Source organism: Salvelinus alpinus, chromosome 12, assembly GCF_045679555.1.
Source record: "Salvelinus alpinus chromosome 12, SLU_Salpinus.1, whole genome shotgun sequence".
NCBI classification, from domain to species: domain Eukaryota; kingdom Metazoa; phylum Chordata; class Actinopteri; order Salmoniformes; family Salmonidae; genus Salvelinus; species Salvelinus alpinus.
In genome coordinates, this window is record NC_092097.1 from 25544629 (window position 1) to 25563909 (window position 19281).

At 41.4% G+C, this 19281-nt stretch overlaps 1 protein-coding gene across 3 annotated transcripts in view; it reads left to right on the forward strand.

The window, feature by feature from the left end:
- The window catches only part of sox13 (SRY-box transcription factor 13), a 72117-nt gene extending 53318 nt beyond the window's left edge, over nucleotides 1–18799 (forward strand). For all 3 annotated transcript variants that reach the window (XM_071335501.1, XM_071335499.1, XM_071335500.1), the window contains exons 10-14: nucleotides 957–1075; nucleotides 14644–14749; nucleotides 15051–15221; nucleotides 15690–15906; nucleotides 16290–18799. In XM_071335501.1, coding sequence (XP_071191602.1) covers nucleotides 957–1075; nucleotides 14644–14749; nucleotides 15051–15221; nucleotides 15690–15906; nucleotides 16290–16557 — 881 coding nt within the window. In that variant the 3' untranslated portion in view covers nucleotides 16558–18799. The remainder of the gene's footprint in view (nucleotides 1–956; nucleotides 1076–14643; nucleotides 14750–15050; nucleotides 15222–15689; nucleotides 15907–16289) is intronic.
- The last annotated feature ends 482 nt before the right edge of the window (nucleotides 18800–19281 follow it).

Sequence of the window (19281 nt, forward strand, 5' to 3'; positions counted from 1 at the left end):
CAACCTTCAATGTTATGTGATATTTATGTACAATTCTGGCAAATTAATTACGGTCTTTGTTAGGAAGAAATTGTCTTCACACAGTTCGCAACGAGCCAGGGGGCCCAAACTGCTGCATATACCCTGACTGCTTGCACGGAACGCAAGAGAAGTGACACAATTTCCCTAGTTAAAAGAAATTCATGTTTGTAGGCAATATTAACTAAATATGCAGGTTTAAAAAAATATACTTGTGTATTGATTTTAAGAAAGGCATTGATGTTTATGATTAGGTACACATTGGTGCAACGACAGTGCTTTTTTCGCGAATGCGCTTGTTAAATCATCAACCGTTTGTCGAAGTAGGCTGTGATTCGATGAGAAATTAACAGGGACCTCATCGATTATATGCAACGCAGGACAAGCTAGATAAACTAGTAATATCATCAACCATGTGTAGTTAACTAGTGATTATGTTAAGATTGATTGTTTTTATAAGATAAGATTAATGCTAGCTAGCAACTTACCTTGGCTTCTTGCTGCACTCGTGTAACAGGTAGTCAGCCTGCCACGCAGTCTCCTCGTGGAGTGCAATGTAATCGGCCACAATCGGTGTCCAACAATGCCGATTACCGATTGTTATGAAAGCTTGAAATCGTCCCTAATTAATCGGCCATTCCGATTAATCGGTCGACATCTACTACATACCTCCTTCCACTCATGACATTATTTACCTTCAGGCATGTCAACACTCTGTGTGTGTGTGTGTGTGAGAGAGCTTGTTCCCCCTTTGACTTTAGGACTTTTGCTCTATCAGCGAGTCTGTCACCACCCCCACTCTCCCTCTGAAACAATAAGTGTACTCTGTTGTCTTGACATTTGCAACACTTTGTCGGTGCCCTGCACATCTGAGCATCTAATGACGATTTGTACCTCCTTTAATTCCCTCTCTCTCTCCTCCTTCTCTCTCTCTGTAGGATTTCTGGGAGAGGGGGATGTGGTGACCCAGGCCATCCATGATGCCCAGCAGCTGCTGCGGAGTCATGGGCCGGGCGGAAGAGAGCGGGAGCGAGAGAGAGAGAGCACTGCCAGGATGGTAAGCCATTGTCCAAAGACACACAGACTCTCAGACCACTGTCCTTGTCAGTCTGTCTTTATGGAGGAGTGTGTAGCCTCCTCTAAACACCCATCACACACACAGACTGGCAGGCTAAGGGCTGTGGCTGGGTTCAGGGCCAGGTTTAGGGTTACAGGGAGCCGTGGTCTCACAGTGGCTATTATAGACTGGAGAATGTCTCAGCTACGCACACACACACACACATACACACACACTGAGAATGTCTCAGCCATGTCCTCCAGCAGGAACAACAGCTGCTGTAAACTCACAACAGTGCTCTTAGAACACCATGGTGGTGACTCACCTTTCTCCTTTGTCCACTGTAACACACCACTCCCCTTCTCTCCCCCTTCTCTCTGCCTTCTCTCTTTCCTCCACCCTTCTTCCTCCTCTCCTTTCCAGACACATAGAAAAACAGAGTTCGGCCAAGTGTGTTTTAAATGTAGACTTTTCATGGACTCCACAATGGCAACAAAAGCTCCAAGACGAGTCCATTCTTCAGCAGTAACAATGTCATTGTTGTGGAGCATATGGTGCCATCATATGGGAGAGTTCTTGTCACCCTAATTTCTTGCACCCCTCCTCTCCTTCTCTCCTCCTCATCCCTCTATTATTTCCTTATTTATTTTATTTAAAAAAAGATGTTTTATTGAATATTCTAAACATACAATATACTTGCAGTGAAGCCGCTCAACAACTACATCATACCAGTCATCCAACAGACTCCCATTCAGAGCGACACACAGAAACATACAGGGTCAATGCCCTGCTCAAGGGCACGTTGACAGATCTCCCAACAGGCTAAAAAACGTGAACCCGAACCCTCCAAGATCCCCCCCCACAGTTCCCCAATAGCTGTCCATCAACCATTCGAGACCCCTCCCACAGTCTCCCCCCCAAAGAAGAAAAAAATAAATAATAATAATTCCTCACCCCCAAGAACCCCCCAATGCACCAACCAAGAGAATGAACTAAATAGAAAAAATAATAAGACAGAAGAAACCAGCAAACAACAATGCAAAAAATATTTTAAAAAAACAACATTTTAAACATAGGACATCAAGGACAACTAAAATCATAACAGCAATGCCAACTGTATATGTTTGTGTGCATGTCTGGCACTATTACATGTATGTGTGTGTTCTTGTATGCGTTTATTTGAATGAGTGTGTTTATGCATGTGTACAAACACCTGCACGGCATCAGCCTCAGGCAAACCGGCATTAATTGTAAAAACACTGCCCCTCAGTGTCATTCAAACATACTTTTTATGTTTTTTATTTAAAAAAATCTTTGACCATCATTCTCTCTCTCACACAGCAACTCCACTCCCACTTGTCTCCAATTCCACATCCTAACCCTCAGCTTCCCTCAGCGCATCCCATCTATCTCTGCTGGCCACCCACTTCGGGTTTTTAAGCAACACATATCTTTCAACTATGCTGTGATGTTTAACATACAATTTCAATGTATCTAATCAAATAGAATCCACAGATTGCGAGTTGAAGATAAATAATTTTACTAAGAGTATTAGTATATTAGTAATTGACTGACCCAGTCTCTCCAGATCTCCTAACAGTACTATTTCTAGGGTCAATTTTAGATCAATGCTATGCAGTTTCAGCCATTCCTGAACCTGAGACCAGAAACAGGCTACCTGAGGGCAATACCAAAATAAATGGTCTATTGATTCTGTATCCTCACAACAAAATCTGCAGAGCTTCGATGATTTTATGCCCTAAATATTCAACATTTTGTTGGTGGCAAGAATTCTTTATAATAATTTTAGCTGAAAAGCACGAAGTCTTGAATCTTGTGTTGTTTTATATATAGTGGGGCAAAAAAGTATTTAGTCAGCCACCAATTGTGCAAGTTCTCCCACTTAAAAAGATGAGAGAGGCCTGTAATTTTCATCATAGGTACACTTCAACTATGACAGACAAAATGAGAAAAGAAAATCCAGAAAATCACATTGTAGGATGTTTTATGAATTTATTTGCAAATTATGGTGGAAAATAAGTATTTGGTCACCTACAAACAAGCAAGATTTCTGGCTCTCACAGACCTGTAACTTCTTCTTTAAGAGGCTCCTCTGTCCTCCACTCGTTACCTGTATTAATGGCACCTGTTTGAACTTGTTATCAGTATAAAAGACACCTGTCCACAACCTCAAACAGTCACACTCCAAACTCCACTATGGCCAAGACCAAAGAGCTGTCAAAGGACACCAGAAACAAAATTGTAGACCTGCACCAGGCTGGGAAGACTAAATCTGCAATAGGTAAGCAGCTTGGTTTGAAGAAATCAACTGTGGGAGCAATTATTAGGAAATGGAAGACATACAAGACCACTGATAATCTCCCTCGATCTGGGGCTCCACGCAAGATCTCACCCCGTGGGGTCAAAATGATCACAAGAACGGTGAGCAAAAATCCCAGAACCACACGGGGGGACCTAGTGAATGACCTGCAGAGAGCTGGGACCAAAGTAACAAAGCCTACCATCAGTAACACACTACGCCGCCAGGGACTCAAATCCTGCAGTGGCAGACATGTCCCCCTGCTTAAGCCAGTACATGTCCAGGCCCGTCTGAAGTTTGCTAGAGAGCATTTGGATGATCCAGAAGAAGATTGGGAGAATGTCATATGGTCATATGAAACCAAAATAGAACTTTTTGGTAAAAACTCAACTCGTCGTGTTTGGAGGACAAAGAATGCTGAGTTGCATCCAAAGAACACCATACCTACTGTGAAGCATGGGGGTGGAAACATCATGCTTTGGGGCTGTTTTTCTGCAAAGGGACCAGGACGACTGATCCGTGTAAAGGAAAGAATGAATGGGGCCATGTATCGTGAGATTTTGAGTGAAAACCTCCTTCCATCAGCAAGGGCATTGAAGATGAAACGTGGCTGGGTCTTTCAGCATGACAATGATCCCAAACACACCGCCCGGGCAACGAAGGAGTGGCTTCGTAAGAAGCATTTCAAGGTCCTGGAGTGGCCTAGCCAGTCTCCAGATCTCAACCCCATAGAAAATCTTTGGAGGGAGTTGAAAGTCCGTGTTGCTCAGAGGGAGAGTGGGGGTGGTGACCCAGCCACGACCCATCTTCAATGCTCTCCCCTCAATACGGTGCAGTCTTCCTGTCCCCTTTGCAGAAAAGCATCCCCAAAGAATGATGTTTCCACCTCCATGCTTCACGGTTGGGATGGTGTTCTTGGGGTTGTACTCATCCTTCTTCTTCCTCCAAACACGGCAAGTGGAGTTTAGACCAAAAAGCTCTAATTTTGTCTCATCAGACCACATGACCTTCTCCCATTCCTCCTCTGGATCATCCAGATGGTCATTGGCAAACTTCAGACGGGCCTGGACATGCGCTGGCTTGAGCAGAGGGACCTTGCGTGCGCTGCAGGATTTTAATCCATGACGGCGTAGTGTGTTACTAATGGTTTTCTTTGAGACTGTGGTCCCAGCTCTCTTCAGGTCATTGACCAGGTCCTGCCGTGTAGTTCTGGGCTGATCCCTCACCTTCCTCGTGATCATTGATGCCCCACGAGGTGAGATCTTGCATGGAGTCCCAGACCGAGGGTGATTGACCGTCATCTTGAACTTCTTCCATTTTCTAATAATTGCGCCAACAGTTGTTGCCTTCTCACCAAGCTGCTTGCCTATTGTCCTGTAGCCCATCCCAGCCTTGTGCAGGTCTACAATTTTATCCCTGATGTTCTTACACAGCTCTCTGGTCTTGGCCATTGTGGAGAGGTTGGAGTCTGTTTGATTGAGTGTGTGGACAGGTGTCTTTTATACAGGTAACGAGTTCAAACAGGTGCAGTTAATACAGGTAATGAGTGGAGAACAGGAGGGCTTCTTAAAGAAAAACTAACAGGTCTGTGAGAGCCGGAATTCTTACTGGTTGGTAGGTGATCAAATACTTATGCATGCAATAAAATGCAAATGAATTACTTAAAAATCATACAATGTGATTTTCAGGATTTTTGTTTTAGATTCCGTCTCTCACAGTTGAAGTGTACCTATGATAAAAATTACAGACCTCTACATGCTTCGTAAGTAGGAAAACCTGCAAAATCGGCAGTGTATCAAATACTTGTTCTCCCCACTGTAGGTACGTTTTATTTTGTCTGGTTTAGCGTCCCAGATAAAGCGAAATATTTTTTGCTCATATGATCTGAAAAACAAGTCATCAGGAGTAGGCAGCGCCATAAGTAAGTGAGTAAACTGAGATATGACTAAGGAGTTAATCAGGGCAATCTTTCCATAAATAGACAGGTAATTTACCTCTCCATGGTTGCAGCACCATGTCCATTTTGATGAGTTTTCTATTGAAATTCATTGTGGAGAGCTTATTTATATCTTTTTTGATATGAATACCAAGTATGTCTACTTCAGCATCAGCCCATTTTATAGGTAAACTGCAGGGTAATGTGAAAGTTGTATTTTTTTAAAGATCTAATACGTAATATTGTACACTTATCATATTTAGGTTTTAGTCCAGAGAGTACAGAAAAGGTATCTAGATCTTCAATGAGACATTGCAGGGATCTAGCCTGCGGACTTTATATAAAACTTGGGTCATCGGCATACATGGACACCTTTTGTCATGATCGTCGTATGGTGGAAGAGAGGAGGACCAAAGCGCAGCGTGGTTAGAATACATTCTTCTCGTTTAATGACACGAAACGAAGAACACTTTACAAACTAAACAAAACAACAAACCGACGAACGTGAAGCTATATAAACAATGTGCTAACATGCAACATAGACATAGACAATAACCCACAAACTACCCAATGAATATGGCTGCCTAAATATGGTTCCCAATCAGAGACAACGATAGACAGCTGTCTCTAATTGAGAACCAATCTAGGCAACCATAGACATACATACACCTAGACCAGACACTGCCCCATAAACATACAAAAACACATACATCCCCCATGTCACACCCTGACCTAACTAAAATAATAAAGAAAACAAAGATAACTAAGGCCAGGGCGTGACACCTTTTTGTTTTTAAGTCTTGGATTTCTAATCCTCTAATGTAGTTCTGATCTGATTTTAATAGCTAGCATTTCGATGGCCATAACGAATATATATGGTGACAGCGGACACCCTTGTTTAACTCCTCTTAACAATTCAAAAATCTCTGAGAAGTAGCCGTTATTTACTAATTTACACCTGGGGTTGCTATACATAATTTTTTACCCATTTTAAAAGAGAATTACCGAAATTGAACAAATCCAGGCATTTATAAATAAAATCCAGTCTTACTTTATCAAATGCCTTTTCAAAATCCACTATAAATACCAGGCCTGGCGGCTTAGATGTTTCATGATGTTCTATTATTTCTAGTAGTTGTCGTATATTATCTCCAATGTATTGTCCATGTAAAAAACCTGTCTGATCCGGATGAACAGAACTTTGTAAAACCCTTTTAATTCTGAGTGCTATGCATTTTGCTAGTATTTTTGCCTCACAACATTGAAGTGTAAGGGGCCTCCAGTTTTTTAGATAGATTGGGTCTTTATATTTGCCATCTGGGTCTTGTTTTAATAATAGAGAAATCAGACCTTCCTGCTGAGCACCTGACAAACTACCATTTCTATAGGAGTAGTTAAAACAATCTAACAATGGAGCTTTTGGTATATCAAAAAAGGCTTGATATACCTCTGCCGGTATGCCATCAAGCCCTGGGATTTTTCCAGACTGAAAGTATTTAATAGCCTCAAAGTTATTCATCTGTAATTTGGCCTTCGCACAGATCTTTCTGTACTTTGTTAATTTTCCATTTTTCAAAATTATTTGGAAAGAATTCCTTACCGTAATCTTCATTCAGTGGGAGAGGATGAGACGGAAAAGAGAATGTCTGCCTAAAATAATTGGCTTCCTCTTTTGAAATATAATTCAGAGAATCATAGATGACTCCGTATTCAGTAACGAGTTTCTGCAAATTATTTTCGTTAGTGTTCCTGTACTGGAGATTCAGGAAGAATTTTGTGCATTTTTCTCCATATTCCATCCAGTTTGCTTTATTTTTGTAATAGATTACATTAGATCGTTATTGAATAAGTTCCTCAAGTTCTTTTTGTTTTTCCTCTAACTTATTTTGTATATCTGTAGTATTGTTTTTATTGCTATTTACCTGTACTATTAGTTCATGGATTTTCCCATGTTAATCTTGTCTCTTTAGCCAGAAACTGCTTTTTTATTATTGATGAATATTGAGTTGAATGACCTCTAAAGGTACATTTAAAGGTATCCCAAACAATAAGGGGATTTGCTGAACCTATATTATACTGGAAAAATTCAGTTATAAACTATTTTGTATTAGTTAAAAATAAGTTGTCCTCCAGTAAACTTTGATAAAATGTCCAATATCCCCGTCCACGTGGAAAATCTATAAGAGCAATGTGAATGCCAATTAGATGATCAGATCGCATTCTGTCTCCTATTAAAACTTTTTTAACCCTTGATGCAAGAGAGAAAGAGACAAGAAAGTAGTCAAGACGACTAGCTTGATTAAGTCTCCTCCATGTATATCTCACTAGGTCGGTGTTTTTAGTCTCCAAATATCCACTATTTCTAATGTGTCCATAATATTTGATTTCCTTAAGGGTACGGTGACGATAGTTTGTAGAGTGATCACCTTTACAGTCCATTGAGGTACTTAACACTGTGTTGTCGTCTCTTACCTCTTATTTCCTGCCTTTACATTTACAGACCCGTCTTTAAAGGTCAAGAACAGTCATTCTGATTCCCATGTAAAATAGCCTTTTGAGAAACTAAAATACCAACCATAATATGCAATTTTGTTTGATATTTTATTTTTCATGGCTAACTACCAGGAAGTTGGAAAGACCGGCTGAGTGGGCGTGGAGCACATATTCATGAGCTCGCCTTGACTGACAGCTCTTTGAAACACCTATGTCAAGCAACTTGGATGCAGTGTTGCAGTAAAATCATCTCAAGCATATTTGGTGATACTCAAACAACATTGAAATTGCATCAATGATGTCCATTTTTAATACATCGTTTTGGCATGTCTCTTATGATGCGGTTCACAGCAGCACTGACGGATGTGTTGACATGACAACTGCGCCAGAGTTTTGAACGACCCTTCCCCCTCTTTTGTTCCATGCTTGCGGAAGACCTAGCTAACCAGTAACTACCCAACATATGTTTCCCTTTCATCTGTGTCTGATAAGTATCTTTGCCATAAGTGAATAGGGTAAACTTTTTATTATATTTGCTGACACCCTACAGTCAAATTTTGGCACTAATATAGTAGCAATTTGGCTACAGTTGAAGTCGGAAGTTTACATACACTTAGGTTGGAGTCATTAACTTGTTTTTCAACCACTCCACAAATTTCTTGTTAACAAACTATAGTTTTGGCAAGTCGGTTAGGACATCTACTTTGTGCATGACACAAGTAATTTTTCCAACAATTGTTTACAGATTATTTCACTTATAATTTACTGTATCACAATTCCAGAGGGTAAGAAGTTTGCATACACTATGTTGACTGTGCCTTTAAACAGCTTGGAAAATTCCAGAAAATGATGTCATGGCTTTAGAAGCTTCTGATAGGCTAATTGACATAATTTGAGTCAATTGGAGGTGTACCTGTGGATGTATTTCAAGGCCTACCTTCAAACTCAGTGCCTCTTTGCTTGACATCATGGGAAAATCAAAAGAAATCAGCCAACACCTCAGAAAATAAATTGTAGACCTCCACAAGTCTGGTTCATCCTTGGGAGCAATTTCCAATCCCCTGAAGGTACCGCGTTCATCTGTACAAACAATAGTACGCAAGTATAAACACCATGGGACGACGCAGTCGTCATACTGCTCAGGAAGGAGATGCGTTCTGTCTCCTAGAGACGAACGTACTTTGGTGCTAAAAGTGCAAATCTATCCCAGAACAACAGCAAAGGACCTTGTGAAGATGCTGGAGGAAACAGGTATAAGCGTATCTATATTCACAGTAAAAAAGTCCTATATCGACACAATCTGAAAGGCCGCTCAGCAAGGAAGAAGCCACTGCTCCAAAACCGCCATAAAAAAGCCAGACTACGGTTTGCAACTGCACATGGGGACATAGATCGTACTTTTTGAAGAAATATCCTATGGTCTGATGAGACAGAAATAGAACTGTTTGGCCATAATGACCATCGTTATGTTTGGAGGAAAAAGGGGGGAGGCTTGCAAGCCAAAGAACACTATCCCAACCGTGAATCACGGGGGTGGCAGCATCATGTTATGGGTTTGCTTTGCTGCAGGAGGGACTGGTACACTTCACAAAATAGATGGCAACATGAGGCAGGAAAATTATGTGGATGTATTGAAGCAACATCTCAAGACATCAGTCAGGAAGTTAAAGCTTGGTCGCAAATGGCTCTTCCAACTGGACAATGACCCCAAGCATACTTCCAAAGTTGTGGCAAAATGGCTTAACTTCTCTGGGATATGTGGGACGATAGCGTCCCACTTGGCCAAAAGCCAGAAAAAATGTAGCGCGCCAAATTAAAATATATTACTATAAAAATCAATCTTTCATGAAATCACACATGAAAGACACCAAATTAAAGCTACACATGTTGTGTATCCAGCCAATGTGTCTGATTTCAAAAAGGATTTACGGGGAAAGCACACCAAACAATTATGTTAGCTCAGTACATAGCCACAGAAAAACACAGCCATTTTCCCAGCAAAAGATAGTAGTCACAAAAAGCAGAAATAGAGATAAAATGAATCACTAACCTTTGATGATCTTCATCATATGACACTCATAGGACATCATGTTACACAATACATTTATGTTTTGTTCGATAATGTGCATATTTATATCCACAAATCTCGGTTTACATTGGCGCCATGTTCAGAAATGCCTCCAAAATATCCGGAGAAATTGCAGAGAGCCACGTCAAACAACAGAAATACTCATCATAAACTTTGATGAAAGATACATGTTTTACATAGAATTAAAGATACACTTGTTCTTAATGCAACCGCTGTGTCAGATTTCAAAAACACTTTACGTAAAAAGCACACCATGCAATAATCTGAGACGGCGCTCAGATTTAACAAAATTTCTCCGCCATGTTGGAGTCAACAGAAATTACATCATAAATATTCCCTTACCTTTGATCATCTTCATCAGAATGCACTCCAAGGAATCCTAGTTCCACAATAAAACGTTATTTTGTTCGATAATGTCCATTACTTATGTCCAAGTAGCTACTTTTGCTAGCATGTGTAGTAGACATGTCCAAACGCTCACGCAGATGCAGGCAAACGTCGGACGAAAACTTCAAAAAGTTATATTACAAGTCGAATAAACTGGTCAAAGTAAGTAGAGAATCAATCTTCAGGATGTTGTTATCATATATATCCGATAACGTTCCAACCGGAGCATTCCTTCATGTCTGTAGAAGTTATGGAACGCAAGGCGATATCATGAGGAAAGCGCGTGACCAGGAACTGGCAATCTGCCAGACCACTGACTCATTCTCCTCTCATCCGGCCCCACAACACAGTATTAACTTCATTCAACATTCTTCCGACTGTTGACATCTAGTGGAAGGCGCAGGAAGTGCAAACAGAACCATATATTACAGGGAATTGAATAGGCGATGAGTTTAACATCGACCAGCCTCAGAATACTCACTTCCTGTTTGGATTTCTTCTCAGGTTTTTGCCTGCCATATGAGTTCTGTTATACTCACAGACATCATTCAAACTGTTTTAGAAACTTCAGAGTGTTTTATATCCAATAGTAATAATAATATGCATATATTAGCATCTGGGACAGAGTAGGAGGCAGTTCACTATGGGCACGCAATTCATCCAAAAGTGAAAATGCTGCCCCCTATCATAAAGAAGTTAAGGACAACAATGTCAAGGTATTAAGAGTGGCCATCACAAAGCCCTGACCACAAGCAAGGATGCCTACAAACCTGACTCAGTTACACCAGCTCTGTAAGGAGGAATGGGCCAAAATTCACCCAATTTATTGTGGTCCGCTTGTGGAAGGCTACCCGAAAAGTTTGACCCAATCTAAACAATTTAAAGGCAATGCTACCAAGTACTAATTGAGTGTATGTTAACCTCTGACCCACTCGAAATGTGATGAAAGAAATAAAAGCTGAAATAAATCATTCTCTCTACTATTATTCTGACATTTCACATTCTTAAAATAAAGTGGTGATCCTAACTGACCTAAAACAGGGAATTTTTACTAGGATTAAATGTCAGGAATTGTGAAAAACTGAGTTCAAATGTATTTGGCTAAGGTGTATGTAAACTTCCAACTTCAACTGTATATAAACCACCCCTCTCTGCAAACACGCCTTCTCCGATGTTGGTTACAAGGCAGCACTTCTTTAAATTAGGAAAGAGAATATCATGTTACCATTGGTGTATTAAAATGAGAGTTAGGTTGATGTTTTTTTATTTTATTTAACCTTTATTTAACTAGGCAAGTCAGTTAAGAACAAATTCTTATTTACAATGACGGCCTACCAAAAGGCCAAAGGCCTCCTGCAGGGACGGTCTGGGATTAAAAGTAAAATATAAATTTAGGACAAAACGCACATCACGACAAGAGAGACAACGCAACACTACATAAAGAGAGATGTCACCCTATCTCCTTAATAATCCCGCCTCCTAAAGCCAAGTGTTTGACATGGGGGAGGGGACAGTAACGTTATAATCAGACTTTATCAGTGTCGAAGCAACAGTCATTATTCATACTTTGATCATTGTACTCCAAATATCATCCAATTTCATTAAAAACATGATTTTGACTGTTCATGAACTTTAAACACCAGCTGAAATGAGAGGCATCTCCCTCACTCACTCACTCATTGACCCAGGTTTGTTCGACAAAAGCAATGTCGCAAAAATATTGTGTAATGGAAATAGCAGATATAGGATAATTTTTATAAAAATCAACAACATTTTTATAAATTTTTATTTAACAGGGGTAGATTTTTATTTTCTCTAACTTTCTTTATTGTGACAAATGATGATGGAAACTGTATTTTTCGAATAAATGATATCTGAATCATTTTGAAGGTAGCTTACCGCCTTGTAACCAACATCGGAGAAGGCGTATTTGCAGAGGGGCGTGGTTAATATAGCACTATAAAAAGTATGCTTCTTTGCAGGACAAGATTGCCTTGCCTTTCTGGTTGGCTGGTTGCAAGTTTCACCATCCAATTATTTCAGATCTACAGGAGAGCAATATTCACCATGGCATGGACCGTGGCGATACGTTAGCACATGAGAATTATTAGAATATGGCAAATATTAGTACATTATTGCATTCTATCCATGCTGGCTTTCGCAGGCTACCTGAGACATGAAACAGATATAATGCCTTTAGAAAGTATCCGTACCGCTTGACTTATTCCACATTTTGTTGTCACAGCCTGAATTCAAAATGGATTTAAAAAATGTTTATTATAATTTTTTAAAAACCTTTTATTTATCTAGGCAAGTCAGTTAAGAACAAATTCTTATTTACAATTACGGCCTACCCTAGCCAAACCCGGATGACTCTGGGCCAATTGTTCGCTTCCATATTGGACTCCCAATCTCGGCCAGATGTGATACAGCCTGGATTGATATTTTTTCTCACCCATCTACACACAATACCCCATAATGACAAAGTAAAAACATGTTTTTAGAAATATTTGCAAATTTATTGAAAATGAAATACAGAAATATCTAATTTACAAAAGTATTCAATGCATGTTAGAATCTCCTTTGGCAGTGATTACATCTGTGAGTCTTTCACATTATTTTTTATTCTTCATTCTTCAAGCTCGGTCAAGTTGGTTGTTAATCATTGCTAGACAGCCATTTTCAAGTCTTGCCATAGATTTTCGTCAAAACTGTAACTAGGCCACTCAGGAACATTCAATGTTGTCTTGGTAAGCAACTCCAGTGTATATTTGGCCTTGTGTTTTAGGTTGTTGTCCTGCTGAAACGTGAATTTGTCTCCCAGTGTCTGTTGGAAAGCAGACTGAACCAGGTTTAGCTCTATTCCTTTTGACAAGCATACCCATAACATGATGCAGCCACCACCTTGAAAATATGAAGTGATGTGTTGGATTTGCTCCAAACATAACACTTTGTATTCAGGACATAAAGTTAATTTCTTTGCCACATTTTTGGCAGTTATACTTTAGTGCCTTATTGCAAACAGGATGAATGTTTTGGAATATTTTTGTTCTGTACAGGCTTCCTTCTTTTCACTCTGTCATTTAGGTTAGTATTGCGGAGTAACTATAATGTTGTTGATCCATCCTCAGCTTTCTCCACAGCCATTAAACTGTGTAACTGTTTTAAAGTCACCATTGGCATCATGGTGAAATCCCTGAGCGGTTTCATTCCTCTCCGGCAACTGAGTTAGGAAGGACGCCTGTATTTTGTAGTAACTGGGGGTATGGATATACCATCCAAAGTGTCATTAATAACTTCACCATGCTCAAAGGGATATTCAATGTCTGTTAAAACATTTATTTATTTTATTTTTAAACCCATCTACCAATAGGTGCCCGTCTTTGTGAGATATTGAAAAACCTCCTTGGCGTTTGTGGTTGAATCTGTGTTTGAAATTTACTGCTCGACTGAGCTCCAGTTAATAGTATGTGTGAGGTAGTCATTCAAAAATCATGTTAAACACTATTATTGCACACAGAGTGAGTCCATGCAACTTATTATGTGAGGAAGTGAAAGGGGGATACCTAGTCAGTTGCACAACTGAATGCATTGAACCGAAGCATTAATCGAAGTCCACATAAACGGTGCCCGGGAAAGTTGTTGTTGGGGGATAACCGCCTTGCTCAAGGACAGAAACACAGATTTTTCCCACCTTGCCGCTTCAGAGATTCGAACCAGCAACCTTGCGGTTACTGGCCCAATGCTCTTAACCGCTAGGCTGAATACTTATTAACACAAGACATTTCAGCTTTTTTAATGATAGTAAAAATGTCCAAAAACATAATTTCACTTTGACATGATGGTATATTGTGTGTATGCCAGTGATACTATATCTCAATTTAATCCATTTTAGAACAAGGCTGTAACTTAACAAAATGTGGAAAAAGACAAGGGGACTGAATACTTTGTGAAGGTACTGTAGGTGAGGGAATACAGGCTTTTTATTAATGCGCAATTTGCCTGAAAGGGTAATGGAAACACTTCAACCATTTCAGTTTATTCGACGCTGTAGGTTTGTGAGGGTAAAAAATATTTTTGGGTGTGTTGTCTTTACGTCCAGCTGTTTTTATTGAAAGAAGATAGTTCCATGGAAACGCACTATATGCACACTTTATAAATGTCACTGGACAAGTTAATGGAAACATAGCTACTCACGCACGCACAAATACACACAGATAATGTTAAATGCTCTCTTCAGGCCTGTTTATCTGCAGCAACATTCAAATCCCGTCTGTCTTCTGTGTGTTAAAGTTTAGGCCTGTGTGTGTCAGGTGGGTGTGTGTAACTCTGTCTCTGTGTAGGAGTATAAAGTGGCTGGACACAGCAACAGGCTGCCACCCCCAGACCGGGGGGAGGATGGACAGACCCTCCAAACCAACGAGGACCATCACAGCAGCGACTCTGAGGGTAGGCTGATTTCATGATGAAATTATTTTCTCCTTTTTATTATTTTGTGTGAAGCACTTTGTTAACTTGTATCGAAAGCGCTATACAAATACAGTTATAATTATTAGGCCCCCCAACACTACCTGATAAAAAATAACATGGGAGTGGGCAAGCATCTCCTTTAGCTACACTGATACAACATGGACGATGCTTGTCCGGTATTTGTTTTCTCCTTTCCTGTTTTTACCAGTGAAGTTGAGTGAAAGTAGATGTTTTGTTGGCCACTGACTGGCTGTCCCACCATTCTCTTCCCCTCCTGCAGGCCCCCTATCTGCTCCTGGTGTGGGGGTGTTTGCGGAGGTTCGCGGCCCCCCCTCCTCCGTCCACATCAAGAGGCCCATGAATGCCTTTATGGTCTGGGCCAAAGACGAGAGGCGACGTATACTACAGGCCTTCCCTGACATGCACAACTCCTCCATCAGCAAGATACTGGGTGAGTCCACAAACACACGCACAGGGGACATAAAGCATGCACAAATTGCTCCTCAGGGATTAATGACACGTAAAACACACACACATGCTGTCAGTCAATGTGCACTGTGTGTGTTTATATATAGTCTTTGTATACATATTGTGTGTGTGTCACCCGCTGTAGTCCTGGCACAGTAGGGCATGTGAGGCCACAATCTGCCACCTGCTTCCCCTGGCGACAGGAACCTCCTACCACGCACCCACCCCCCATCCACATACACACTGCCCGCACCCCTTTCCTCTGACCAAACATTCCATTCCATTGTGAAGCACTGGAGACACTCAAGCCATCGCTCCCTCCTCATCTAACGTAGCCAACCCCTTTCTCTGTAGGTCACTGGAGGTCTATGTCCAACTAGGAGAAGCAGATGTACTCTTTCACACACTAAGTCCTCTGTTCTTTAGTCTGACATTGTCTTCCTCCCGCCAGGAACTAGATGGAAGTCTATGTCTAATCAGGAGAAGCAGCCCTACTATGAGGAGCAGGCCAGGCTGAGCCGACAGCACCTGGAGCGTTACCCCGACTACAAGTACAAGCCCCGCCCCAAACGCACCTGCATCGTGGAGGGGCGGAGACTCCGGGTGGGCGAGTACAAAGCCATGATGAAGAACCGGAGACAGGAGCAGAGAGGGGCATACCCACACAGGTAACACACACACGTGCTATTATGCAGAGAGCTCTTAGTGAAATGAAACAATATAAACTGTTCCCTTCCCACATGCTTTTTCTGTAAGAACACAAACAAACCCACTGTGGTTAAATAGAAGTGCAGGGCTACAGCTGGTTATGTTAGTCTCTCATAGTGATTAAAACTCTGCTCTATTGTTCTCTGATTGTAAAACTGCACTTGAGTAGCAGTAGATTTTAGTGGTTTGTTAAGTCCTCTTCTCTGGGTATGGACTTGTCCTGAGACATGGTGGTAGACTCCTACATACAGCCATGTCTCAGGGCCTATCCAGTCCTTTCAGATTTTGACAAGGATTTGGCGTACGTTACTGCACCAGTGTCCCATTTCTTCCTGTTTTTCAGCCAATCAGAGCCACAGCAGCTGCACTACACCCCCGGCGAGGGCCAATACCCAGGCGGTGGTGGGGCGGTCTCAATGGCAACGGTGCCATTCCACCCCACGCTATTGGAGCACTACCTGCCGCGAGGGCTGGAGGCTCCGCCTAGTCGCAGACCTGAGGGACAGGCCACGCCCACTCCTCTCCCCAGAGAGAGACCGCCGTACAGTGAGGGGGAGGAGAGCGACGGAGGAGAGAGAAGTGAGGGAGAGCTAGTGCTCCTCACTGACTGACAGAGAGAAGGGAAGAGGTGTGAATGAAAAGGGGTGTGTCTGTAGAAGGGGATCTTGGACCATATCAAGTGTGTCATATGACCATGTCAGCAGAGCCTGTGTCTGTCCCAACACTCTAAGATGAATCCCATTCTTTATCTAATCACTGATCTGGTCACAGAAGACTAGGGTCTAAACTAATAGTCCTCACTTTTAGATCAGTGAGAGTGAAGAGATGGGAAATAGACTATAGTAAATGCCCCACCCTTATAAAATAATACAATTGGACATTGATCAAACACACACAGAGACACACACCAGCCCTATCTGTGTATGTTTATTTTTCCTACAAACAGATGTTGTCATCCCAGACGTTAGTTGTTGGTAATCTGCCGTAGGCCCACCAGTATCTGTTATTCAGCCCTACATGTCAAACCTTTCCCATTCTCCCCCATAGTTCACAATCAAACAATGAAATCCCCAATAGGGCTAGACTAGCAGGGGAATCTTCTTGAGAGGAACCGGACTCGAGGAGGAGCCCATCCTTCTCTGACCGGCTGGACAGGTTACGGTTACTGAGAGTTGTTTGTTACAACATTAAAGGTATGTGTCATTTACACATGAATCTGGCAGCTGAATCTAAAAGATCATGGGTCATATGATATATTGGGCTATTCATGTTGCTGCTACGTACCTTATCAACAGGGTAGGAGTGTAGCTAGTGATAAAAGGCACATTCACAATGTGTAGTGGACTTTCACAATGTGGAATGAGTTGAGATCGACTGGTTTGGACTGGCAGTCCATTATTGTCCCCTTCAAGCATTGACGTGGATGTTTCCCTTAAGCACAGATCAATATCCGATGACTGGATCCTTATAAACCTGAAACATTAAGGCCGGGGTATTAAAAATATCTGACCGAGTATCAGTAGTTAGGGAGAGATCTGATTGAGATTCTGAAGGAGTGCTGCCCTCTGCTGTTTGGGATGAGCACAGCACCATGAAATACCCATGTTTTATTTCATTTTCAATTATTACGCAGATAACCTCTAATCACCACAGACCAGGTTATATAATCCCCATTAGCCAATGCACTTCCACTCAACACTCATCTCCTTTCCAAAACAGACCCAAAGGCTTCACCTAAATAGTCAAGTGGCCTTCTCATCTCAAATCCTCCTCTTCATATGCACTAACAACAAAACAGAGGATAAGTAAAAGCAATAGGGGAGATTCCTCCTGCGAGTTCTTCACATCGGTGCAAGTGGAGTAGGGGAGGCGAGGAATTCACTTTAGATTATCGAGATGCACCCAATGTTTCAGTTATTGCACTTGCGATAGTCTATCAGCAGTTACATCTAGTGTATGAGGAGAAATGTTTAAGGAATCCCCTTCCAAGCCCTTATTCTAGATTCATCTAATCCATCAGTTGTGTACAAGCTGTAAGTGTGTGTATCTTTCAATCAATTTATTTTGGACCCGGGTTTACAATGTACTCGTCACAGAATGTTTTGTAAAATGTATGTATCTCCGTATGTGTTGGAGTATTGAACTCAAAGGTTGGCCTGAACACCTTGTCTGTGTACCCTGACATCCTGGCCTCTTGTCTTGACCACAGCTGTTTCTCCGTCCATGTACTGCAGTCAGAAGTCACTGTAGGGCCATTTGGCTTCACAAACAGGGATCCATCTCAAAAGTCCTATGTCGCTTCCTCTCCTTTCCTTAATCAGATCAGTGCAGATGGAGAAAGCAAAATAGGAAGCCACTTTAGACTATTGGGATGCAGCCTTCATCACAATGTACTGGACAGAAGAGAGGGGTCAGAATTCTGATGTAATCTCCATGTTAACGGAGACAGGCTTGTGGTTAGTTGCTGTCACACTGCAGTAAAACCTTTGCGTTGATTGGGGAGTACTATAGTATGAAGTTGCACCTGGACACTGATCTATGGTCAGTTTTACATTTGCACCAATAAATGTTAAGGCTATGATGTGGGTGGGGTAGACTGATCCTAGGTCTGTGGCTACTGACAACTTCTACCCAGAACCAAGGGGATGGCACTGTTAGGAGAGGCTGGGACTGTGTACATAGACAAATAGATGAACATTTTTATATAATTACAGAAAAACTGTCACCTGTTGTCACACCTGCTGATGTAAATATAGACTTTATTTTGTTTATAAGAGCCTGTGTAATCTAAAGGTGTACATTTTCCAAGTTGTGGTTTGTTTTTGGAAAATAATAAATAGCTTGTTATTTGTGGCCAAGTTATTTTTGTGTGTGTACACCTTTGCTTGCTAAGACAAAATCATGTGCGACGTTTCCCACAGGAGTCCATACCATACTGACTTTCCACCCCAGTCCTTATGGTATGCCTTCATCCATTTCAAACTGTGGCTTTTTATATAGTCTAACATCAGCCAGGCCTATAGTAAAACAACCTCTATTTATGCCATAATCAGTCATAATGACAAATTACTAACCAACTGTATAGAAATGAGAAATCAAGGACACTTTCTCTGTAGTCTTGAGGGCAGCGAGAGGCCACTTTACTAGAGGATGTTGGAACGTGTCAGTATGCTCCTCAGAAGTGTGTACGGATGCTGCAGTGTTGTGTATTGGAATGTGTTTTTAGTAGAGGATATCCTCCGTAGTGGAGCCCCCCTGGCGGTCTTCCTTCCCCATCTCAGGGCCAGGTCAGCTGACAAACAGAGAGCGGTGATGCTTATTACCCCACCAAGGTT